Source organism: Manacus vitellinus, unplaced genomic scaffold (genome assembly GCF_001715985.3).
Source record: "Manacus vitellinus isolate BGI_N305 unplaced genomic scaffold, ASM171598v3 scaffold_5_pilon, whole genome shotgun sequence".
In the NCBI taxonomy this organism is placed as follows: domain Eukaryota; kingdom Metazoa; phylum Chordata; class Aves; order Passeriformes; family Pipridae; genus Manacus; species Manacus vitellinus.
Window position 1 is genome coordinate 19,717,838 of NW_021940682.1, and position 25,110 is coordinate 19,742,947.

At 43.3% G+C, this 25,110-nt stretch overlaps 1 protein-coding gene across 1 annotated transcript in view; it reads right to left on the reverse strand.

Moving 5' to 3' along the window:
- UTP20 (UTP20 small subunit processome component) overlaps positions 1 to 25,110 on the reverse strand; it is a 60,739-nt gene that overhangs the window by 560 nt on the left and 35,069 nt on the right. The window contains exons 33-61 of the mRNA XM_029963431.1: positions 24,804 to 24,947; positions 24,141 to 24,191; positions 23,898 to 24,050; positions 23,205 to 23,360; positions 22,664 to 22,804; positions 21,725 to 21,862; positions 20,390 to 20,529; positions 19,790 to 19,869; positions 18,661 to 18,950; positions 17,997 to 18,136; positions 17,369 to 17,525; positions 16,511 to 16,609; positions 15,738 to 15,905; positions 14,868 to 15,034; positions 13,829 to 13,970; positions 13,415 to 13,531; positions 12,467 to 12,637; positions 11,544 to 11,672; positions 10,942 to 11,052; positions 9,584 to 9,663; positions 8,796 to 8,865; positions 7,584 to 7,766; positions 6,777 to 6,908; positions 5,478 to 5,610; positions 4,126 to 4,325; positions 3,714 to 3,785; positions 2,737 to 2,988; positions 1,924 to 2,050; positions 110 to 255 (exon numbers count right to left, since the gene is read on the reverse strand). Coding sequence (XP_029819291.1) covers positions 110 to 255; positions 1,924 to 2,050; positions 2,737 to 2,988; positions 3,714 to 3,785; positions 4,126 to 4,325; positions 5,478 to 5,610; positions 6,777 to 6,908; positions 7,584 to 7,766; positions 8,796 to 8,865; positions 9,584 to 9,663; positions 10,942 to 11,052; positions 11,544 to 11,672; positions 12,467 to 12,637; positions 13,415 to 13,531; positions 13,829 to 13,970; positions 14,868 to 15,034; positions 15,738 to 15,905; positions 16,511 to 16,609; positions 17,369 to 17,525; positions 17,997 to 18,136; positions 18,661 to 18,950; positions 19,790 to 19,869; positions 20,390 to 20,529; positions 21,725 to 21,862; positions 22,664 to 22,804; positions 23,205 to 23,360; positions 23,898 to 24,050; positions 24,141 to 24,191; positions 24,804 to 24,947 — 4,089 coding nt within the window. The remainder of the gene's footprint in view (positions 1 to 109; positions 256 to 1,923; positions 2,051 to 2,736; positions 2,989 to 3,713; positions 3,786 to 4,125; positions 4,326 to 5,477; positions 5,611 to 6,776; positions 6,909 to 7,583; positions 7,767 to 8,795; positions 8,866 to 9,583; positions 9,664 to 10,941; positions 11,053 to 11,543; positions 11,673 to 12,466; positions 12,638 to 13,414; positions 13,532 to 13,828; positions 13,971 to 14,867; positions 15,035 to 15,737; positions 15,906 to 16,510; positions 16,610 to 17,368; positions 17,526 to 17,996; positions 18,137 to 18,660; positions 18,951 to 19,789; positions 19,870 to 20,389; positions 20,530 to 21,724; positions 21,863 to 22,663; positions 22,805 to 23,204; positions 23,361 to 23,897; positions 24,051 to 24,140; positions 24,192 to 24,803; positions 24,948 to 25,110) is intronic.

A 25,110-nucleotide genomic window follows, 5' to 3' on the forward strand; every position in this document is an offset into this window, starting at 1 on the left:
CTGTCCTAATTCAGGATGAAGTTCTTCCTCAAACTCCCTTTCCTGGGCAGTTCTCAAGCCTTTAGAGAAGCCCTATTTCTTTTTCTCAGAAGAGAAAGTAGAATCTTACCTGCAAAGCCCTCTGCTTTTTCCTCATTGCTCTTTTCTGGTTGGCCTGTTTCTGCACAGAAGAAAAGGCAAGCGAAAAAGCCTCCAGACCAACTAACTTCTTGAGAAGTTCTATGATTTCTTGGGAAAGGTTCTTCAGTGTTGGATCTATTAAAAGAAAATTGAGTTGCTTAATCTTTTCAGCATATGGAATGAAAGCCAAGAGCGCAGCATGGGTTCCTCTTTAATAAAGGACGACTGCTCTGATTCACCTTGCCCAATACACTATAGAGACCAGTGCCTGTGAAATCTGCTGGTTTTTCACCAGCTGTCCCAGAGAGCTGCAAGTGGCTCTTCGTGCCAGCAAAAAAAAATAATGCTGCTGAGAAGCAAGTTTTTTTCAGAAGCATAATGGCATACCAAAGGTAATTAGAAGTGGCTTGCTGTGTATAGCCACCAGGGTTCTATTGGAATAGGCTTTGTTGGAAATGAAGATGATTCCAGCCTTGTTAGTCAGCATCTCTGGAAAGCACAATAAGGGCTGTTTGAACTGTTAGAATCACTAGTTAGTGGCAATATATTAACTACAATCACTGGAAAAAAAAAGATGTTGGGGGAAAAAAAGGCTACTAAGAGATGTTAAGGGAAAACAGAGCAGGGCAAATGCTTCCCTCAGTCTTTCAAACAAGCCCTCTTCCAAGTGCTTGTACAGCTTCCAGAGAAGCTTGTGTAAGCTGCTTGCCTCACAACATGTGAAGAAACATCTTTGCATATATTCTGAAAAAATCATTTGAAGGTCCTTGATTCTTGTGTGGGCAGAGAAAGCAAAAGGTCAGTTCTTTATCCACTCGCAGTACTGTCAATCTCTACCATGTCTTTTCCAAGTCTCTTACTTGCTTAGCTAAGAAACAGTAGTAGCTAAGGCAGCTGTTCCTTACCTAGAATACTGTTACTGTCCTGCACAGTTTTTCAGTTCTTTTGTATCCTGTCTGAGATGTGGGCACCCAGTGCTGCACACTGAATTTTTATGGCATATACAAACCACAGAATTAAATAAACCTTTTTGGTTTGTTATCTGTTCTTTTCCTGACATTGGATTTTGCTTGACTGAACATATTTTCATGAACTATCTAAATACCAATGTCTTGCTCTTAAAGCAAGCATCTCTTGTGCTCAATGGGAAGTTGGTTTGTCTTTCTCCCACCAGACCTGGCTTAAGATCTTTCAAATAGCCATGGATCTCCAGGGAAAAACAAGGTGTGGTGTTCAGCAGGACAGACTGACTGGACTCACTCAGGAGAAAGGGAGAAGTGAAAAGTTCTGTGCCCAGTTCCACAACTGTACACCAGCCTGCACATCCCACATGCTCTATTCCCATTGCAAACAGCTCCCTTCCCTTACCTGCTTTCAGTCACAGTGCACACATGCCACACACTACAGGTCATTTTCTCTATTCCAAAAGGGGCAGCAACAGCTTTGTTCTGGCTTCCTTAAGATCCATGCTCTGTTCCTCTCCTCAGCAAGGACTCCTTGAGTCTTGCCACCATGAATCCACCTTTGAGTACTACACTTTTCCCACTCAACCACATGCTCAAGCTTTACCCACTTGCACACAGAAGCCTGCCTAACTTCATTCCAGTCTTTGAACATGTAGATTTTTGTTTCAGCTGGCATACACTCTCCTCCTTTCCTGGTGTTTTGGTTAGACAGCAAGTAGGTGAAATTCACTGATTACAGTATCAATGTCTCAACAGACAAAAGGAATGACAAACTGTACTGAGGCACAGCTCTGACACACTTTCCTCTTTGCTAGTCTTTGTGAGGGAAATCACTTACCTTGCTCTGCATAGTTGCTGTTCAGCTCCCTGTACAGAGGGGTGAGAATTGTCAGAAGGTAGGGTTTGATCCTGTCTTTCCCCAGATCCACCGAGATTGCTCCCAGGAACTTAAAGATGCAGCTTCTCTGAAAATAAGTGTGTGGGACATGAAGTAAGGAAGAGTAGAAGGAAACTTCCTAACTGAACTGCTACAAGAGTGCTGTGCCTCACTGTTCAACATACAAGCCATTGTTTTAGACACCCAAGTCAAAAACTCACTGCTGTCACAAGGTGTTACTGTATCCAAGTACAGCCTTTAGATGAGACATGACTCCTGTTGTGTAAGCTGTGACTGGGTTGGCAGCTTTTAACACTGAACAGGCTTGTTCTCACTCTCCTGAATTGAGGCAGCTGAACACACAAGAGTTCAACCTAACTCTGCACCACAGGGAACCACAGTGCTTTTCCTGATGCTCTCCCACACACTCCCTCCCCTTCTCCTAGCAAGTTACTCCAGACTGCCATTCCCCTGCCTGCATAAACCTGGCGCTCTTGGGCTTTCTAAGTCCCCTTCAGCTTGGTGCCTTGGGGATTATCACTCTTCCACCACCCCACAAGAAGGCTGGAAGCATCAGCAAAAAGCAGACTGGCACAAGCCTTTCCTGAGAATCCCAAACTGAAATGCTTATTTCTTCAGCACCTACTAGTCCTTGCTTCAGTGCCAGCTCACAGCACCCTCAGTGGCTGGTCCCCTGGAAGCAAAGAGCCAGAGCAACAAGCCTCTAGAAGTGCCTACTGCATCAAAAGCAGTGGGTCTAACCCTGTTCCTTACCTTCAAAGGGACCTTAGGGGAATATGCTGCTTCTCGCTTGGCCATGACAGAGAGTTTCTTCATTAACCACAGCAGTGTGGCTGGATGGCCCTTCTCTTGTGTGTCCTCTCCTTGAGCAGAAATATCTTTCTCATCCTCTGAGCCCTCCTGCTCTTCCACTTCACAGCTGAGTTCCTCTGCCTCTTTACCTTCTTCTGAGGCAGGAGCTAGCAAGTAAACAACTTTGGCCACAAAAAGCAAATTCTTTATAACCTGAAGTGTGAAAACAGAGGAGTCAATCACTGTGGGTTCCCTCATTCTCAGTAGCAGGGCATGTAAAAGCCAATGCTTAATCTGAGAGAGGAACCTGCCAACCCAGGCTGTAATGGCTTCACCCACTGCCAGGTAAGCCACATGACAGAGCATTTTAGTCCTATAAAATATCCTCAATATCCTCCTGCAGTATGGGAGAGTCTTTCCCCAGGAGGTACTCTGGTACCCCTGGCTCTCCACAAGGAGACTCCACTGACCAGGTTCACAGTGGAGTCAGACCTCCAAGCAACACCAGGAAGCTGGACTAAACACTCACAGCAAACAGGCTCCAGTGCAACTGCAGGGATCCATCCAGAGATCTGGATCCCTGCTCCAGGATGTGTTGGCCCAACCTTCTCCAGCCTAGGCTGCAGAGCCAGACTCTCTCTCCCTGAGAGAGGGACCCCAGTCCCTTCCCTGCATGGTGCCTCCCCTTGCTGTCCCTGCCGCCTCTCGGGAGGCTGACACCACAAAGGGGACTTTTCTGGGCCCCTGTGATGCTCACAGCTGTTCAGATGCCCTCAGCACAGAGCAGCTGAGGCCCTGAACAGGCCCTGAACTGTGTGTGTGCCCTGAGCCACCACCACCACAGCAGCACTGCTGTCCTGACTAGGACGTAACACTCCCTAATGCTCCAGGGCCTGCTCTGTGCCCTCCTGCAGCTCCAGATCTGCTCCTGTTCTTACCTGCTCACCCAGAGATGTGTCCAGGAACTTGGACTGCAGCTGATGGCAGAATGCAAACACGAGTTCTTTCATCTGGGGAAAAGAAAAACAAGAAAGAAATGTCTCCATTTAAGGGAGCTGGTAGCAGAAACTCAAAGCAGTATTTGCAGTCACCAAAGGCACTTCCCAGGGGAGGCCAAAGGATCAGCTCGACACAACTTCTGCATGCATCTTACAGTCTACAGGGAAATCTTTGTGTTGCTGAGAATAAGAGCCCAAAGAACCCCCCTCGCAGCAGCAGAGACACATCCTCAAATCCCTTCAGTGATCAGGGTTAGGCAGCAGACAAGCAACTAAAAGAGAATGTGCATGCCAAACTATAAACTACTTTTATGTCCCAGTCAGGGTGAAGAAGTAGTACAGACATCACTACCTTTCTGTCCAGTTCAGCAGTCAAGAAGACTGTGGCTGCAGACAGTTCTGCTGGTGTCTTTTTCCTCTTCCCTGACTTTCTTTCCTTCCACTTGTTGACAAGTTCTTCTGGCTTATAAGATGCAAACAACAAGCCAAAGATCTCAGTGGCTGTCAGCCACACCCAGGTATGAGGATACCACAGGTGAGACTGGACATGACCTGGGGGAAAGAAAACCTCTTTCAGTACAGAAGCTGGTCCAGTGAGAGCAAAAATGGAACCAGGTCGCTCCAAGAATTATCACAGCATATGCTACAATAAAAAGGTGAAGGAAATGAACTGTCCTCATCTGCTCAGAACATAATAAAGACCTTCTAGCAAGTCAATCCAGCCAAAGCAGAGAGCAGCAAAAAGCTACAGGTAGCCAAATGTCCCCACAGTGATCAGGCGTTCTTGAATGCACCCCACTTTGAAACATCAAAAGACTGGGCCATTGCTGAAAAGCGTTGACAACTGGGCAGAAAAAGTGGGCATTACACAAAAAGACATTTGTTCCAATCCTGACTGACAAGTCATGTTTCTGCAGCAACTATGGTCCCCTCAGGGCCTCAGTGCACAGCTCATCTGCCCATGATGTCTGGGGACTGGCTGCTGTGAGACTCGTGTCAGCTGGCTCTGCTGCTGACGGTCAAATCGAACCCTGGATAAAGGCTGAGGATGCTTCAAAGAAGAAACAGAGCTGCCTTCCTGAATCACCTCTATCCAAGCTGCTCATCACCAAGCAACCCAGGATAACAAGGGTTATCTGCTATCTCACTAAAGGCACCTGGCAGGCTGGACTCTTCAAAGACACATCCAGGTCTTCTGATTGCAGCAAATGAACCAATTAAAAACAAGGCAATGAAATGCCAATAAACCAGGCTGATATTCTCTAATCTCACACAGAGGGAAATTGCTTGAATCAAATAGCCCGGCAGACATACAGTACTGACAGCACTATTACCATATGCCATTGCTTGCTGGCTGGTATGTATGATCTCATCAAGAAAATCTCATCTTCCCAGAAGAACTCAATGTTTTCATCCAAGAGGATGTACTTATGGTCAAGCATGCAATAGTTTGCAACTATTTGCTCTTAGGTAATAAAAAGTACTTCCCAGCAACTGAGACAGAGGTGTCTTGTTTTCATCAACCCTGTAACCTTTTCCATTAGCAACTTCTCTTTCATTGCCCAGTAACTGCTGTGTGTTAGCATTTTGCAGAATGAAAACCTTGTACGACAAAGTTCAGTTATTTGTATTAGGGTGTCAAAAACCACACGGCACACAAAGAATCTTACTTGTAACACAGCCATAATAATGCCTGGTACTTACCCCAGATATTGCTCACAACATCACTGTTCTTGGTTAATTGAATCAAGTTGCACTCTGTGATTAGCTTTTTTACCAGCACAAGAAAACTGAATAGCAGCCTATCTGCAGCCTTCTCCTCCTCCTCTTCAGTTATCTAATAAAATCAGCAAGTCAAGAAAGATCCTTATGAGAACCTGAAGACAGTGCTTATTAATCCTTACTAAGATAAATTTCAGATCAACCCTCCAAAAAACCAGAAGACTGACTTGCATCCAATTCCCAAAATAAACAGAACAGAAGCAGCTCTGCTGAAGTATTTCCTCTGGAGATAATCTCTGCAGGAGATTGTTATTAGAATCATTCTTCTTGTTTTTCATACAGACATTAGTATAACAAACTGCTGGGTTTCTAAATGCAAACAATTACGCACATTGTGTAACATTTATGTCTGTGCACGTATTTGTGTGGATTTGATTCTCAGCACTGGAGCCAAGCTGAGTGCAGGTTTGCCTGTGTCACCCGGGAAGCCCCAAGTTGTTATGACAACACTGTGTGTGCTGCCCGTGGTCCTCACCCTGCCTGCAATCACCAGCTGGCTTGATATAACTAGTCAGTACTTCACCTATGTGTTGCAGCACAGGGCACGATCACACTGAAATTTCTCCTCACTGCAGGTATCATCTCTTGCCAATTTACAGATCCTGAGGTTCTTTTCTTTCTTGTGCGAGGGTAACATGCTGAGCATTAGTAACACACATGGCCACTCCTCAGGCACAGTGACTGGGATCACTTTGGCATTATCACAGGCTAAGCAGAATCTGAGGTAGCCTTTTTATTCTGAGCTAATCATGTGCACTAAAAGGATTTTCCATACAGCAAAACCATGGTCTGAAGTGCAGGAGGGAACCCTTTTGAAAGTTAAAGCTGTAGATAACACAGGACAAAGCAGACAGTCACAAGCCATGCACTCCTGACCTGCAATGCTTACACAAATCTCTGCAGCTAGCAGACACGTTTCCCACACTGCAAGGAGCAATGTATCTGCTGGTTATATGGTATGGCTGCAGGCTCAGGCCAGGTGACTTTGTGAAGTTCCTTTCCCCCTTGTGCTGTGACATATGATCTCAAATTTGGGCTTACAAGCAAAGAAATATGGTTCTAGGTCAGTGAGGTCCACTTCAGAACAAATGTGTGTGTTTTGTGTCCTTCCTCAGTCCCAAACAGTAAGTCCAACTGATAAATCTTTCCTACGCTTCTTCCCTTTTTTCGTTTTCTTAATTCTCTTTCCCTGACCTTCATGCATGGGGAAAAATTACTTACATTTTCAAATTTACTTGGGTTGATTTCTTTTTCAATCAAAGTGAGGACTGCTTCAAGCCGCCGTTCAAACATTACTCCATCCACTTCAACAAACAAACCACATGCCTGGGCTGCCAACCTCCTGTGTGAGCTCTGACAACACAAAAAATAACACCCCTTGTTACTTCTTGATAATCAAATGTGCAGGAGCTCCCACATGCAGGAGCTGGTAGCAACCCATACTTTCTGCCTATCACAAGAGCACCTTAAGAGAAGCTGTTTTTCAGAGTACTGTTGAAAAAGGAGATGCTGCCAGCTAGGTACAAAAGCATCTGGCAGCAGGAGTTAGCCCTGGAAATGCACCCTAAAACTGAATGCCAAAGGACCTTTGCCAGCCCCATTCCCAGCTGCAAAGGCCTGGGAGCTACTTTGACTCTTCACAATGCAACAGGCAGCTCACAGCTACAAACCAAAACTGAACATGTTAAGATGAAAACAATGAAGTGTTGAAGAACACTAACTCCACTAATGTAGAGGGACAGAACCCGAGTTCAACTGGAGGATAACTAATCACCTAGTTATTAGGTGCCAGATGAAAATGGTAGCAAAATGCAGCTGCGAAGTCTGTAGGTTGATCAGCAGCATCAGCAGGTCCCTACACTTTATGAAGTGCAGCTTTATGAAGTTATACCATTTCCTGCTCTCTAAGTTATGTACAACTGAAACCACCAACCCACCAGATCTGGTACTAGCAGTCTCTCTCTTGCCTTGATCTTAACTCAGTCCCCAAAACAGTTCAGACTCAGTCAGTGAAAAGCCAAGGAGTACCTTTTTGCTGTGAAACCACTCTGTGACCAGTGAAAACATCAGATCTTGTTTTTCATTGCTGATCTTACTGAGAAGAGATTTACAAGTCAAAGCCGCCATCTTTTTGCATTTGGCAGAATCATCATTTATCATCATCATACAGAGAGAGAGAAAAAACAGCCCGCAGTGTTTGTGGAGGAGATCCTAGAAAGAAACAACCGTTAGTCAGCCACAGATCCCCAAATAGCTTCTGGCATTTAAACAGAAAAAGAGGGTTATTTGTTGCACTGTGTTCAGTGGGCAACACTGTGGGCACTGAGTGGGCTCCAGGTCAAGGCAGATAACTGCTAAGATGGGATGATCCTGTTGCTGGAGCACACAGGGAGAGTACAGCAGTCCCAGCCCTGCTATGACTGTGACTTGCTACCATGTCTCTGGGACAGCAACATGAGTGTCAAACCTTATAGGGCATTTTCGTGCCCAGCTTTCACTGAAATAGGCTTAAGTTCCTCACCACTGCAGCAATTAGCCCAAAGGTCCTTTTCCCAGAGACTGAAGCTCTTTGCTATTTTACAGCCCAGGAACCAATTTGAAATACTTAATCATCAGGTGGTGCTGAAGCACAGATTACTGTGCAGAATTTCTCTTCCTTCCTCCAAATTCTTGCTTGATTGCACTTCTCCCAGTCTCCTGAATGCTCAGCTAAGCACCAGCTGCAGGGCTTTAAGGCAGCTTAAGATTTTGCATGTGATCCTGTATAGATGCATGGTTATTTTTTAGCTTTCATTTTGATCCACCCCACTGAGAAGCCCTCCCTCTCTAGTCAGGCCAACAAAACAGATACGGTACATCACACACCAGTTCAGTCAACAATCTCTCTCATGAATGCTGAAAAACCCTTACAATGAGAAAACTCCAGATTTCACTTTCTATTCATACCCCATTTCATAAACTGGTTGTGTTTTTTCCTGGCATAAATCACCAGTGAGTTTATCCAGACTCCAGCTGACACAGCTTTATTTTACTTCCAAACTGTGCACATTAGACAAAGAAGTACCACACACTTTCCAGCACGTCATTCCTCTTTTGAAGCAAAGCCAGGTTCTTTGGAGATAAGTGAATGTTCTGCTCATGATAAGAGATAATAGGAACTAGTAGTGCTTCCAAAATCAACTCCTCTGAAAATGCTGTTACTGCAAACCACAGTAATTGCCACCAAGGGGTGCTTGTTACCTGTGGGAACATGTCCAGGAGATATGCAATCATCTCCAGTGCAGATTCTCTCCCAGTTTCATACTCATACCTGTGAAGAAATGATTAACAGTCAGGGCTGAGTTAATCCTCCTAGAGAGTTGCTAACAATTTACAAAAACGGCCACTTCCAGAAACACATACTGATAGGGATCTTTCTACAATGGCTACCAGATCTGGCCTGATACTTGAGAGAAGAGAAGCAGCAAGCCCATCGGCTCCACCTCTCAGCAAATGGGCACAGGGACACAAACAGGCCATAAAGAGGTACAGCCAAATTGCATCAGCATGGCCACACTGTACTGGGGAACCTGGTAAACTACTGTCACCTTGAGCAAGGGAGGGGTAAAGCTCAGAAGGATGTTCAAGGCACAAATCCTGCTGAATTGGTGCAGTTGTCTCAACTGTGCCTGCAACTGCACTTGAGACATTGCCACAGGACAGCAGTCATATAAATGCACCTTCCCTTACTCTTCCTGGATTTTCCAGTTCACCTGGTCCATAACCAGTGGAGCCCGTTAAACACTAAGCAAACAACAGTACCTTTGTTTACAAACAGATAACAAAACCAGCTGTGAAACAGGCAGGAGAAAAAGGACTTGCTTCATCAAATAGCTGGTCTTGGAAAAAGAGAAGTGTTTTAGAATTAGGAAAATGAAGACTACTTAAGCCACACCCTCTGCTCATCACGAAGAGCCCTTTGGCACACTAGAGTCATATTTAAGCAACAAGACTGGGTTTTGACAGAGATGTCAGGAATAAAAACTCACTCCAGCTGTGCGAGCACGAAATCCAAATTGGGTTTCAGTTTGTCACCAAGGGGGTAGTCCAGAATGTACTTTAAGTAAATCTAGAAAGAAAAAACACCACCACAGAGAGAAGTTACAAGAAACATTCAGGCAGGCTTGTAAAAAGGCTATGAAGAAAATTTAGTGATGGAGCAGCAAGGTTATGAGAATCATTCCTTTCGTCCCATTCCTGTTACGCAAAGGGTCAAAAACTGCTCTTGAGTTCTGTACCCGGAACAGGATCTGCAGGCATTTGACAACTGCCAGATTAGTCTTTAAAGTACTAGTGTGATTTGTGCAGGCATCTGTTTAGAAAGATTCTGCATCCTTCAGAATTCCATATAGCTATGGAAGTGCACTATTTTGAGCATTTCATGCAGCTCCTACTGTACTGTATCCCAATGCTTGAGATGGAGCAACCAATTCTGCCTTTTGGTTGGTTTTAGCTTGGAAAGAATGAGGAAGTAGAGGGAAGTAATCATGAATTTTGGGCAAATTCTCTTCTGCTGGGATTCGAAAAAGTGCAAGGCTCTTAGTTACATGGGCCAACAAGCCCCCAGGGGAGGTACCAAGTCACCGCTGCTGAGCAGTCCTCAATCCGTACTTGGGACTGGTGAGGCTCCACCTCAAGAACAATGTTCAGTTTTGGGCCTCTCACTACAAGACACTGAAGTGCTGGAGTAAATTCGAGGAGCAGCAATGAAGCTGGACAAGGGACTAGAGCAGAAGTCATATGAGGAGCAGCTGAAGGAGTTTAGCCTGAACGAAAGAAGGCCAGGAGGGATTTTATGACTCTACCTGAAAGGAGGCTGTAGCCAGGTGGGGGGTCAATCTCTTCTCCCAAGTAACAAGTGACAGGACAAGAGGAAATGGCCTCAAGTTGTGCCAGGGGAAGTTTAGATTGGATATTGGAAAAAAATTCTTCACTGAAGGAGTGGCCAAGCACTGAAACAGGCTGCCCTGAGAAGTGGTGGAGTCACCATCCCCAGAGGTATTTAAAAGATGTATAGAGGTGGCACCTGGGGACATGGTTTAGTGGTGGACTGGACAGTGCAGGGTTAACAGTTGGACTTCATGACCTTAAAGGTCTTTTCCAACCTAAACAACTTTACAATTCTATGAAGGTACACCATGGCAAGCAGTCTGACTATAGGCAAGCAGTCACAAGAACTAAAGCCAGATATCGAGGGGAACAAAGATCGGTAAGAAGGGGAAATGAAGTTTGGGGTTAAGCAGGGATAAGGGACATGTCTGTGAGAGCTGGGATGGCCACACTAAGCCCTCTAGCCTGCTAGACAGCTGTAAATAAAGTAAGATGAGAGACTTTTCATTCTACCAACCTGCCTGCACTGGACTCGCACTGGCTCACTCTGACCTGTGATGGCCAGCTGGGCAACCTTCTGCAGCACATCATGAATTTCAGGGACAATCAGCTTCCTGGATAAAATAGCCTGAAGTGAAAGCACAGCTGGAGTTATATTATTTTGCTTACACAGTATAAGATGCAGTGCTATAACCTGGGACTACACTGGTCTCAGGTGGTACCTTAACACAGACTTTTTCACATTTTCACACACAGCCAGAGCAGTTTAGAAAAAAAAAAAAAAGAAGAAGAAAAGGTGGCTTACACATCCCTTATACATCCATACCTGCTTCTTTTGGATAACATCTGGTCTAATGACTAGAGATGTTGATTCTTTAGCAAAAACATACTCAGATCCAAATACATCCTCATATGCATGTGTATAAAACAGCCTCCCAAACAATTTTAAACAGTGACTACAAGTCAAACAGTAAAACTTTGCTGATTCTTCCCCTCTTAGAGAGCCTTAACAGCATCTGTAGCTTGTTTGTGATGTGAGATGTATAGCCTTTCACCAGGAAGCAGAATCACTGCCACTGCAGTGGTTCACAGAACCGAATGCCTGCTGCACAGAAATACCTTGAGAAGGCCAAAGGCGGTGGCTTGGCGTGATGAATCATAAATGTCTTCTTCAGCAAAGCCAAGCAACACTTGGAGCTGCTTGCTTGTTATCTGACTCTTTGCATTCTTCACAAGCATTGTTACACACTACAAAATCAAATTGCACATTGTCATCACATATGCAGTGCCATAAAACAGAAGTCCACACCGAAGTCTGACTTTATTTATAGCACTTCTTCTTAAAAAGATAAACTGCTGCTCTGGAACATGTAGTTAACGCTGTTCTCATCACTTTTTGCTTTCAGATGGCAATTTCGAGACAAAAACTAAACACAAGTGAATATACAAATTCAGACTAGTCTTTGAAATGACTGAGGATGCTCAGAGGCATGAACCATTATGTGGGAACACAACCGAGAAGAGGGAAAAATTCTTATCACACTGGTATTCAGCACTGAATTACTCTAACTTTCCCTTATGGTCATGAAGCTGTAATTAATTCAGCAACGCATTTAGAAGACATATAAAGGGAGACACTGTATAAGTGTAATAGTTTTTAGTACTATTAATTGCCCCTTCCCATGTCTCGCTTCAGCTGACATGGGCTTACTCCAATGAATCATGTTAAAAGCAAGCTATTCAAATTCAAAGTTGATGCCTCTAAAAGGACAGGGTGGAACAACATACTAGTGTAACAAGGAAAGAAGGCAAACATGCTTCTATAAAAACATTTCTTCAGATACAAGCTGTGCATTTTTGGGGGGTAACTTTCTTTCAGTTTGTACTTGGGAAAGAATCATCAAGGCCATATATTCCTCACTAGCTTGTGATCTCCAAACTACCTCTCCAGGGACAGCTGCAGGAGGGATCTGTAACTGGAAAAGTCTCATTCTAGAAAGTTAATCCTAAAATAGAAACGAGCAGAGTTGGGTCCAACTTACTTTGAAACAGCTCACAACCAGGTGGAAATTCTGGCCTTTGGCTATTCCTGTTTTGGCAAACTCTTTCAGCAAGAGGAAAAGCTGCTTGATCAGTGACTCCATATTCGTACTGATAGAAGGCAAAGGGAACTTCAAAATCCATACCAAGGACTGCAGAGCACCAGTTATCACCTGGAATAAAGAGCCAAAGGAGAGCATGTGGGTACAATGAGAGAACGCTTTTCTCACTCTTTTACAGACATGGTCAGGCTATCTATAACTGTAGTAAGAGGCAATTAGCTAACAAACCCAACCCTTTCAAACAACTCATAGATAACACAAAGGGTATCTCAAAGTTGTTCTAAAAGCACTATTTGCCACTCCAATATTCTCTTTGATTTTACTAGGTAAAGACATTAATACAGTGCTCTTTCAGTAAATGGCAAGAACTCTTTCTGAAGCAGAGGTGCCTTCAAGACACAGAAAGCCCCACTCTAGGTGGGGGTATGAGGCGTGCCTTCCACTCCTAGGAAATTCAAAGTTGAAAAGATTCCCTAGGCTCACTCAAACCAAAAGCTGCCCCAAAAGTGGCTCCCTATGGTGCTGGGAATAAAGACATTGGAGTTGGATCAAAAGAAACCACAGTTGTGACAACACTGCTCCCAGCAGCCACAAGACCTCATGAACATCCTCACAGATAGTCTGTAAATTCCTTGTATGAACATGTTTTAGGAGAACTTGCCCATACTTGAACCTGCAACACAGAGCAGAGCATTCAGTCCTCCACAAACCTTCCTCCCCCTTGGGATTACATGCCCTCAAACAATGTAATCTGCACACCTATTAAATCAGGTTTGAAAACCAGACATCTTTCTCTTCTCTTGCCCGTCAACTGCAAGATGACATTTGTGGGCAGAACTCTTCTTAATAGAGCAGACAGAACAGACAGACTTCAGCTCAGAACTATACCTTGACATCCATAGATTTCAGGCAGTCTATAAGCAGCTGAACAAAAGGGTCTAACATTTCCAAAGCATGTTCCTCAGAAGAATTTACTCTGGACCTCTTCAGGCTCATGTGTAGCAGCTGTCATAGAAGAATCAGGACATTGATCTCAAAGTCAGGCTGGAACTCAAAGAAGTCAAGTAAAGTCCCACCATTGTTTCAGGTTATAATAGAATTTATGCCATATCCCATCCAAATATCTGCAACAGGCCAAGTACTTTTTATAGCTCTCTAAGAGGCATCATTGGAGTTATGACATGTAAAATAAAGTTAAGGCTAATGGCTGTGCTGTTAACACAACATATCCAGAATACTTTCCTTTGAATACTCCTAACAAAAATTTTGAATGCAAAGCTTTGTACCTGAGGAGATCCTTACCCGAAGTCCTGAATCAACCAAGATATATGTGTTAGTCCTGCTGCTGACCAGTGCTTTCTGCCCTCCTCTCATGGGAGTGGGCTGGAGCAGCAGGCAGCTCTCTGGTTGAAGCCGAGGATCTGGAGGAGGGGTAACTTTTTTCCTGAAAAGCAGTATATGGCAAAGGAGAATATTCAGATATCAACCCTCTCCACAACAATCTTGCTGCTGGGAGTGAAGAGAGCTGGACTGTGCTCAGCTGCTTTGCTCACAGCAAGCAAAAGCAGGTCACAGACAGACCACAACGAAATAAAATTAACTTGAAAGCAGTATGATAGACGGGGCTCTCAGACTTGAGAACAACACCACCATTACAAAGATAACAAATGCACAGTCATTTGCACAACATCCTCACTTTTTTCTTCTCAGTGGACAGATCAACTTTGGAAGTTCCTTCAAGCAAATACACTTCTTGCCATTGCCAACTGCACTTCATTACTGATTATGTATTTCAATTACTGATGGCTTACAAACACTGCTCCAATAAGTCTGCAAACAGCTGTTAGGTCCTAGAGAAAGCTGGCCTATGTAACATAGGAAATGTAGGACACTCAGTTCCAGATATGAGCAGTGACACCACCAGATGGAGAGAAAATCTGATGGTTCTCCCTGTCTTCTGCACCAGCAGCAAAGTGAAAAAGTCAAAGCCCACATTTTTTCTTGTTCCTGGCCCCATGGAAATGTTTGCAGCCTGCTTCTAAACACTGTTCCTTGCCCCTTCATCCAAATGCATATACCAGCTAACCAAACAGTGAAAAGGCCTTGCTGAAGGTCCTGAGCACTTGCAAGAGTAGATTTGAGTTCAGCAAATGCTAACTCCCATTTCTAAGCTTTCTCCTTGCCCTCTGACTGCCCAAATAATTCACTTACATTGAAAACAAAGGCAAATGAAAGCAAAGAAACTCTCATGCATTTGATCAGTTGGATTTGAGAGCTGCCATTTCTGCAAGCAAACCTCCCAACCAGTAACAGACCATCTGGATAACATCCTGGAACTCACTTGGTCTTCTCAGTGAGCAGAGGCAAATTTTCACTGATTAGTCCATGGCTGAGGAGGAGGAGGGATTCTGCATTCATGTCTGAATTGAAGATCAGTCCTGCCACGATGTGGCGCAGTGCCTCATGCACCTTCCGAACTATCTTCAAGCTTGTAGTGCTCTCCAGAATCTGCAAAGGCACAACCACGAGAGTTCAAGAGGCAAGCATGATGGCAATGATCTGTCATCTATATTCAGAAATCATGAGAAAAACTAGACCAATTTCTCTCTCATCACATGCTGTCAGAGTCCCCAGCTCTTTACGTGAACAGCATTTATGTGAATTGCCTCAGGTCTGCGCCAGTATCTCTCCCTTTCTCTCCAGCCTCTTGTCAGCCTCCAGCCAGTTCACCTATCGCCACCAGGACACTTAAGAGCTAATGAGCAAACCAGGGCTCCATTTCTGCATGAGCTTACACTCTACTAAAAACTGCATCTTTGAAAAGGCAATTATTGCACATGGGCATACCCCGAATACATTTTGTTGACATTTCCTTCACGCACAAGAGATTAAACCACAAAGAAGCCTTGCAGGACTTTGGAGCTCCAGAGGATATAAAAGTAGGCAGAGGAAGAGGGCATGGAGAACTCCAAGTGAGATGCTTCCTCTCTAGCAGTGGTTAAAAGCTTCCCAGAATGCCAGTCGCTGACCTGGACTTCAATAGTAAAGTCTCACTTTGTGAGCTGGTTGCACACTGCTTTCCAAAAGGAAAATGGGAAACCAGAGCAGGATTTTATAGGTGATTTCACAGTAGCCACCCAGAGGGTCTGGAATCACCTTACAGAATCAAGAATACTCAAAGTTAAGACATACTCTGGCTGACTTTTCTTACCTCCTTCAGTGGCAGAATAAGTTTCGTCACTTGACCCCTTCCTACAAACTTTCCAAGAATTTCATAGGAATCATAACTCTTGTTTTTGCGTGCTTCCATAACCTTGGAGACAATTCCCTTCACTTCCTTCTCTTCAGCTACATTCCCAAACAACTCTTGGTTGAAAATCTTCGGAAAACAGGCAAGAGAAGTGAATGAGAGAAGAAAAGTAGGTTCCTCCAGCAGCAAGAGAACAACACCGTTTTTCCCCATTCACAGAAAAAAACCAGTTCTTCAGGTTTCTGACAAATCATGTCTACCTTTCCTTTGTCAACACAGAACACCCTATTTGAGCATACCAGATAAAAACACTGTTCTCACACCCTCTGTGGTGTTGTGATACAAGAAGTGGGACCACATTTAGATCAAGACATCCAAATATACCCCATCTGGGTGGCCAGCTCAGCTCCTGGTCTCTGTGGACTGCACTAATTAGATGTCCACTGACTTGCTCAGCCATTTAGAGTATGGGAAAACAGGTATCTTAATCTTGAACCCATTCCCTCTAGGATGCAGGGCTCAGGATACAGCTGAGATACTTGAGATACAGTCCAGAGATACCTGACTTCTCTACAAGATGTCTCAGTAGACAAGCCTCCTTCCTTTGCAGTACAGACACAACAGCCCTGTTTGCCGCCAAGTCCAAGACAATCTACACGAAACCCTTCCCTCCCAGAAGCACTGTCCCAAGCACTTCATCATGCTCTTTCCTTCAATCTTGAAATAGCTTTTACCTCAATCAGGATATCTAAGCAGGGGTCCAAATCACCAGCACTGAGCCTGGTAGTAAGGCCCTTCAGCAACAGGTTCACAGTGAAAGTCAGCACATGGAGCTAGAGAAAAAGAGAACAGATAATGTTTCCACAGTTCTGCACTGTCCTCTTTAATAATATTGGATGGGGAGACTCCCACAGCAGAGACACCACAAGTCACATGCTGCACTGGGAGGATGAGAATCCATGTAGCAGCAGCAGGAAGAGGACCCCTGTCCCTCCACGTACTGGCAAGAGGGCTGGAACCTCCTCTTTCCCCAGTGCTCTTACTGATATAATTTAGGGTGTTCTAATTCGTGCTTTCACTGTTAGAGCAGCTAGAAGCTCACGCTGTTCCACTGTGGTAATTCACACGAAAAATTATTCTTAACCCAAACCACCATGGAAAGAGGAAAGATAAATTAATAGTCAGAGCCTTGGCTTTAGCTCTGGATTTAGAAAGCAAGACTTCAATTAGCATCACTACATACTGTCTGTGCAGTCTCTGTGGCAACTCACCACAGATACTGCTTAGCCCTAATGACCTTACTGGAAAGATTTCCTCTAATCTTATTGGAACCAGAAATTCATCCTTCCCTTCCATACCTCAACTCCTCACTGGGAAAATCGCTTAGACTCTAAGTTCTTTGAGGGTACAGACAGTCATTTGACACTTGGCATAATAAAGACTAATGCAGGCACTAACAACAGTATTTAGTTGCATCATACCAAGCTATTCTACCAGTGCAAAACCATTTCAGTAGGAACTTCCCTTTGATTCTCCTCCTAACACATTAACAAAGTCTACAGAGAGCAGCAGCAGAAGAATTTCAGCATTACCTGGTACCCATGGACAAGAGCAGACTGCATCTCTTTCAAGATGTACAGAAGGTACCGCACTCCCAACACTTCCATGATTTTAGTGAGGGTGTTACGGGCAATGTCCCGTATTTCCTGAAATCTGTTCCTCAGAAACGTGCAGACTTTTAGCAGGATGCTGGAAACAGAGATAGACAGCTTAGTTCACCTCCAAACAAAGTAGAATTAATTACACTGCTGGCTAAGGAGGCTGCTCTTCAGGCCTTTTTCACAGCCACAGCTATACTCAAAGCCAGCCTCACAGAGAGGCTTTACAGGCATACACACACCTACTGTCCTCCAGGATGTTTTACTGATTGTCCTTTCCTCCTGTACATATTCTTTCCCTAGCACTACCACCCCTACCGCTGAACCTTGATTCACAGCTCTGCTCTTAGGCAAGGATTTACCAAGTTCCTTTCAAACTTAGCTTTACAGAAATCAAATGCTGACTTCTGAGGGGAATGTCACTAGGAAAAGGAGTTTCCAAAAGAAGTATTTAGGATGTTCCTCTTGGATTTAGCTTTCTATATAACCACAGCTTGAGAAAGGTGCCTGCATTCATTCCCAGCACAATGAACAGCATTTAAGGAGCTCCAGTGCGGTTTACCTTGGTAGATTGGCTTCCATCACTTCTTGGGGAAGACACTGCATCATCCTGACCATTGCAAAAGCTAATGGGACACGAACTACCTCATCATCATTCACAACGTTGGATTTCACAAGCTTGTGCTCCTCATCTCTTTTAACCTTTTTAAGAGAGCAAGACACAATGCACTTTTAATATATGTAAACAAATCCTGCTTTTTCTCAACAAACCTTAGAAGAGGCCAATAAGGTAAGCTGCTATCCTCTACTGACTACAGGAAAAACCCAGACAGCTAAAGGACAGGTGGGATAAATCCCTGTGTTTTCAATACAGAAACTAGGCTGGGTGCTAGCAAGTGGTTTTAGAACTCTTCAATAGCCAGCACAAATTGAATCATTTCACTTGCATGGTTCGAGGCAGCTCTCAGCAGGGAAATAAAGACATCACATCCACACTGACCAGAGGGTCTGTCAGTAATCTCCATGACACAACAAAGGGCATTTTTTCAGTTTTCAGATGGTCTTTTTTCACAGAAAAAGTCTTTTTTCAGTTTTCAGATGGTCTCTCTCCAGTTGTATCTATTTTTTTCTTATGTGTTCCATTTTCACTGGCTCTGAAATAGTACCCCAACCTTAACAGTAGCAGCACAGGCCTGCAAAACACCTCTCCAATATCAACTCCTCACCTTTGCAACAATACACCTGTGCAATTTAGGCAAGATGTTGACTGTAACTGTATCTTGAATGTGTTTGATCAGACACTCCAGCTCCTCTTTATTTCGGGGTAAGAAAGAAACAGGTTTGGTCACTTGTTCCACATTTTCAGATGTCTCAGCTGCTTGCTCAGGTTCTGCTGGCTTCTCAGAGAGATTCTTTTCATTCTTTTCTTCAACTGCTTCCTCTTCCCCTTCACTCTGCTCCAGTTCCATGGCTTCTTCAGCCTCCATCACTGGTTCAAGGTCCATGGCAGCAGTTTCTGTCAAGTAATTGCCAAAGCACAGGTCAATACAGGGGATCACAACACTTGAGCCCTTAATCAAGACTCATGTGACGGTTTTGTTGTAGACAAAGCTCCTACCTTTCATCAGCAACAGCAAACCACCAATAAGCATTAGAGTTCTTTTATCAGGTAAAAAAACTCTGGCGTGCTGGTTTCTGATAATCACCATTCAGAGTCAGGTTTTAAGCAAAGACTAGTTTACTCTGTGTCTTAACTCCATAGTCAGCTTAGCAAAGGTCAGTGAGCTCGAACCTTAGAGAACTGTCATTCACTCACATTTGAGAATTTCACAAGGCAAGAGGTACTGACAAGCACAGCTGTGAGATATCCTTCTCTTCCCCAAAGGGAAAGACAGGTAACCACAATGGTGAAGAAACCAAAGATAAGACTTCTTCCCATGAAATGCTGAGGGCAACAAGGTGAGGACACGCAGCACCCTTCTCAGGCTTCAGATAACCATGAGAGCAGCCAACATCAAGGACAAAAAAAATTAGATGTGTCAGCAGCCACATGGGTGAGTGCAGACCTTGAGAACCACACAGGTTTGCCTAAACCCAGTCTGAGTTGGTTTGGCTTACAGAAGCCTGGGATGGAGAGGTAATGTAGAGATGGCTCCCACCACCTCTCCTTACTTCGTCAACACACAGGAGGAATTGCTGCATTGTTCCCCAGGAAACAAGTCAAAACTAGCTTTCAATATGCATGTTTTAAAAAGCTGGGAGTAGCTGACCTCAAGAGCCAAACACAAAACTTTGATTAGCTGCACTTTGAGCAGTTAGATGTAGTGTTTCTACAAGCAGGCACAGAAACCTCACCTTGGTTGTCAATGGTCAGAAGCTGCTTTTCAAGTGTTTCATGGTCAAAGTGAAAGGCTTCCAGCACTGTCTCTAACAAGCTGCAGGAGGAAACACAAAGAAAGATCAGCCCTCTGCACAAAAAGAAGAGGCTGCATAGACAAACTCAACAGAAGAATCTTAAAAGCACTTTTTGGAAAACTTCAGATTTAGTGACACTGCACCATATGGGGGTTTATCCTGAAAAAACAACCCAGAAAATAAAAACTGGTTACTTCTCAACTAGATGCATTCTGTGATATAGATAACTGTGAAACATCATGGAGAGTTGTACTGGAGCAATGGAGTGTCCCAGGACCAGGGACAGCCTGACAGAAGCAGAAGTTGGTAATGCTGGCATGGACTCAGTGAGATGTGGTGTGAGAAAGTAATGACTTGTTAAAACTTTGTACCTGCAGGCTGCAATGCTATGCCTACTTCCACTTGCATAAGTCCACCTCAAACTCAGCAATCTCTCATCCAAGGGGAGAGGCTGAAATTCATGTGCTGCTCCTCAAAATGCTGAATTTTGCCTTAGCATTCTTTGGAGAAACCCAGACCAACACTGCTCACAGTACCTACCTGACTCCCAGCTTCGGACTGATCTGTCCTGTTTGCAGGACATGGATGAAATGCTTTAAGTGGTATAAATATGCTGACCACGAAAGATGTCGGCAGACAGCTCCAACAACTTCAACCGAGGCTGTGACCATATTTTCATGCTGCTCAAAAGACAGAAATTCAGCTGCTGTTAGCCTTCAAAGTGATCATGTGTCTAAAGCATCCTTTACTCAAAGCAACAAGCGTCAGAAGTAATGTCTGTCTAGCGGAGATGCTTGGGATTTAGCATTTTTAAATCTCCTCCAGAGCACCAATTAAAAAAAAAAAAATCACAGTTCACCAAGCAGATCTCTAGACCCAATTCCTCCAAATACTTCTGCATATATTAAACTTTCCTCACATCTATGAGCTCCCTTGCATCAAGAACAACTAGTCAAGACATCCAACCACAGACACATGGCACATTGTTGGGTTATGCTGATCTACTATAAATGTACATCATTAACCCATTTAAGACATGAAATATAATGTGTTTGTTTCTTCACCAAGGTTTCAATCAACACATTTTACTGCCTTCTGGTCAAAGAGCAACTCAGTCATTCTAACAATGGGCACAGTCTGTATGGCTGCAGGTGCTGAGTCCTGTGCCTAAGCTCTAATTGTTTCAGCTTCAGAAGAATATTTCTGACAGCAAGCAAATCAGACATTTACTTGGTTTGACATAAGCAGCTCTGTTGTTCTCCTGATAGTGTGCAGGGAACTACAGAAGTGTGAAACCCTGTTTTTCAAAGTCACAAATAGAAAGACTATCCATACTGACATTACAAGTAATTTCACTGCAGATATTTTCAATAAAATGTGTAGAAAGTGACTAACAAAATGTCACCCTTCAAACTTTATTTCAGATGTTTTCAAACAATTCCTGCAGTTTCCCTCTAACTTCAGAGAAAACAGTATTTATTCCCACCTCAATTACTAGGCACTGAAAAGGAAGACAGCAGTGCAGAGGCAGAGGGGGAAAAAATAAGAACCTGATTACAAAAAATTAAGACAAATATAACCCCAAGTAAAAAACTAAAACACAACAAAAAACCCTAGCCTGCAAACAGGTAAAGAGATCAACCTTCAAGAAAGAGGACATGTTTAGCATATATAGGAGTGGGCCCAGACAGCATCTGCACCTTCCAAACCCTCTTTCTGCCATCAAAAGCAGCCCAGTGCTTCTGTCTGAAAGGGGAACCCTCACTCCACAAACATATCAGCCTTCTAAAGCGGTTATTCTTTTAAAGGTATATACAATGGTATATACAGAAGGTGAAGACATTCATGTGGATGCATTCAATTAAAAGAGCCTACCTTAAGCATTTTTTCACTAAAAATGGCAGTCGTAGCATAAGGCATGATGTAGTTCTGCAGGGACTTAGAAGACAGCACAAGCTTTTCTTCAGTGAGTTGCTTCGCCAGTTTCCTCAGAGCTCGTGCCCTCCTGTGGATCTGAGTCAAACATGAGAGACAATAAATAAGGTGGTGCTTAAGTCACAGCTACCATGAAAGAGCACATACATCCAGCAGTTCTGAAAATGCCTCAGTTTTAAGTAATAAACATATTGTGGTTGTTTTCAAGGACAGGCCATGCCCTTTTCCTTCAGTGTCAGGGCTTTCACTAGCCTTTTGCATCAGTAGACATTCCAACTCAATGGAACATTTCCCTGTGAATTCACAATCAAAAGACTATGCCATCTTCAGGTATCAGACAAGGGAGGCAACCGATATAAGATGCAAAGACCAGAGAAAATTACAAGGAAAAAACTTAAGACTGTATATAACTACAGATGCAGCAAAGACTATCTCAGATTACATCTCTGAAAGCAGAAGAAGCGTATTTTCATACTGCAAGAAAAATCAGGAGACCGGGCTTTGTGCAACATTTATATTACAAAGGTCCGTGAATGAAAAGGGGCTGCAGAGCCTCCAGACTGAGAGCAGCAGGGAACAGGCTAGAAAAAACAAAAAGACCCATTCCCTGCCTGTGTCAGAGGGATCTTCAGGACAATGTTGCCAATGCTGTTGACTGTGGGCTATCATAAACCCAAGAAATTTCTAGATAGAAATATGACTTTGATTCACTTGTGATGATGCCCACATCCCTTTTTTTTTGTGACAGTATCTAATGACAAAGGTTCAATTTCTCTGTAGACAATATGTATAGATGCTTTGCAAAACATGCCCCCAACAGTAAGATGCTTTTGCTTGGCAGGGGGAGAGAGGCACTAAGGAATGTCTATTGCCTTTTACCTGCATGTGTTTCATGTTCTCAAAGAAGTCCATGTCGGGATCATGGCGGTTGGTCAACTGGACCAAATCCCGGAATTCAGGATTTGTTGGGAATGTCTGAATGAGGCAGGAAAGCAATGATGTGTAGTCCTGTTGGATGCTCTGCAAACAGTAACCAGTGAATGTTAAGTACCCCTTGGAGAGGCTGCTGCACACTCCTCAGAACTGCAATGCTGTAGTTTACAAGTGTTTCAGGCCAACATGTCCTATTTTTTGGTAACAGCAAATATACCTATATTATGTATAGCAGATAAATTAAAGTCTCACCTCCAAAGAACGAGCCACAACTAAGAAAAGATGAACAATGGCAAAGAAACATAAGATAGCTAAGTTATATAATTGTTTAGATTTTTATAAGGTTTTAAATGAAAGGTAAGTTTATAGTGAGTTCCTGCACTTTTTATCCCAGCAGCGGACTTTGAGAACTCACACAAAAAAATGTCTCATTACCCTAGTGTACTGAAGACAGCTGGAGATGTGTGATCAAACACCACTGCCTTACCTCAGTCTTACTCTTCAGACCCCTTCTCACAGACTCCAGGAGAGTGTGCTGGATTAGCTCCTTGTACTCATCTTCTGTGTGGTCAATTTCTGCCAGTCGGTGGATGAAAGTGGTCAAGCAAAGGCTTGCGTTGTCACTAAGAGCCATATCCCCTAGCTGAGTGGGTGAAGAAATTGTACCACGTGAGTCTGGGTATGACACCTTTTTCTCCTCAAAAGCCTGGACTGAACAGTACCACTGGACACAACATAACAAGGCCTGTAGAGACCCAGAAACTCTTGAGAGCTTTCCTATGGAAAGTTCTAGTCCCAAATTAACGCTCATCCTTCCCATCAGGAAAAATCCTTTCAGGTTCATCAGCAGGCTCACACAACCAGAGCATGCTGCCACAAACAGAAAATCAGCTTTTCAAGACTGTAATATGCCTTTTATACAGTACAAAATGAGCAAAGTTCCAGGCCTCACTGACAGAAAGGTGTGCTGCACTGTATTTGAACTTCTGGACACAGAGATGAAAAGGGAAGCAGACAAAACTTAAAAACAGGTGTTCGTAAGAAGACCTAAATATGCTTTCTGAATGGTGCCAAATATGCTTTTTGCATGGTGCCAAAAGCCAGCAATGGAAATAATTTTAAAGTTAGATTCATCATGGACACATGGTGCACAAAGCAAGAGAAGGAATATTCAGCTGACCTGGATGGTATAGAAGCAGTTGTGCATAACAGGGATGAGGAAGTTGATATCCACTGTTTGCATTTCCTTGATGTGGACTGTGATGGACTGAAACGCTGACAGGCGCACATCAAAGTCGATATCATCGAGATGTCGTTGATCAAAGGCATTCAGCTAAGAGAGAGTAACAAGTTGTTATGCAAAATTACAGAAACACGACCATACAATGTTGGGGGGAAAAGTGAGCAAAGAAACTGTGCATACCTTAACAACATCAGTAATATACTTCAATTTACTGTCCAAGTCAGATAAAGTCTAAAAAGAAACATAAAAAAACCAGTTATAGCTGTTAAACAACTGTTACAGTTGTTAAAAATTTGAATAGCTCAAGACTTTATCACTTGAGACAAAAAATAAATAAAGCAACAGCATTAATCTTATAAGAGCCTTTCTCCTGTGAGTTGGAGGATGTGTGTTTTAAGTTCCTATGTTTCTAAATATCTACACTGAATGTTTCCTAGGTTTCCTGCTAAGTTATGCAAGTTACTTCACAGAAATACAAAACAGCCTACCGTAAATCTGTGAGAGAAGAATACAAATAAAAATCATCTTCAGGATACTGAAATCCATTCTTATTTCATCAACATACAGGATTTGTTATGGATTAAGTGCTTTATTTGGCTTCTCTTACAATAAAGAGCCCTGGTGAGGTTCACATCAACCAGGCTGTAAGCCGAAACTTTAACACAGCTTTGTGTAGCTCATTAATTTCTACCATTTCTGTTACTTTCACTTAACAGATGAAGTAGATTAAAAAGAGTTTTAAAGTTATGTACAACAAAGATAAATACTGCTACTTACTTTGTTTTTGATCTCTTAGAACAAGTGAAAAAAAAAAGCACAGAAAGACACGTAAAAATGCAATACCTGAAATACCAAGCACAACTTATTTCGAGACAGTTTGTTCTGGATGACAGAAAAAAGCTTTGCAAGTGGTTTGAGAAAGTCTGTAGGGTTTGCGCAATGCCTCAGCAAGTTCTGCACTGTCTCCAGAATGTCAATCTCTGTACCCTGAAAGAGACAGGTAACTCTCAATAAAAACTGAAACCTCAGGAGATTATTTCATTGGGAAATATTGCAAGGCACAGAGTGAACACTGCTGTACTTTACTCAGATCAGAGATACTAAATGAGAACAAAGAATTAGAAGGACACAATGCAAGCGTTAAATCTCT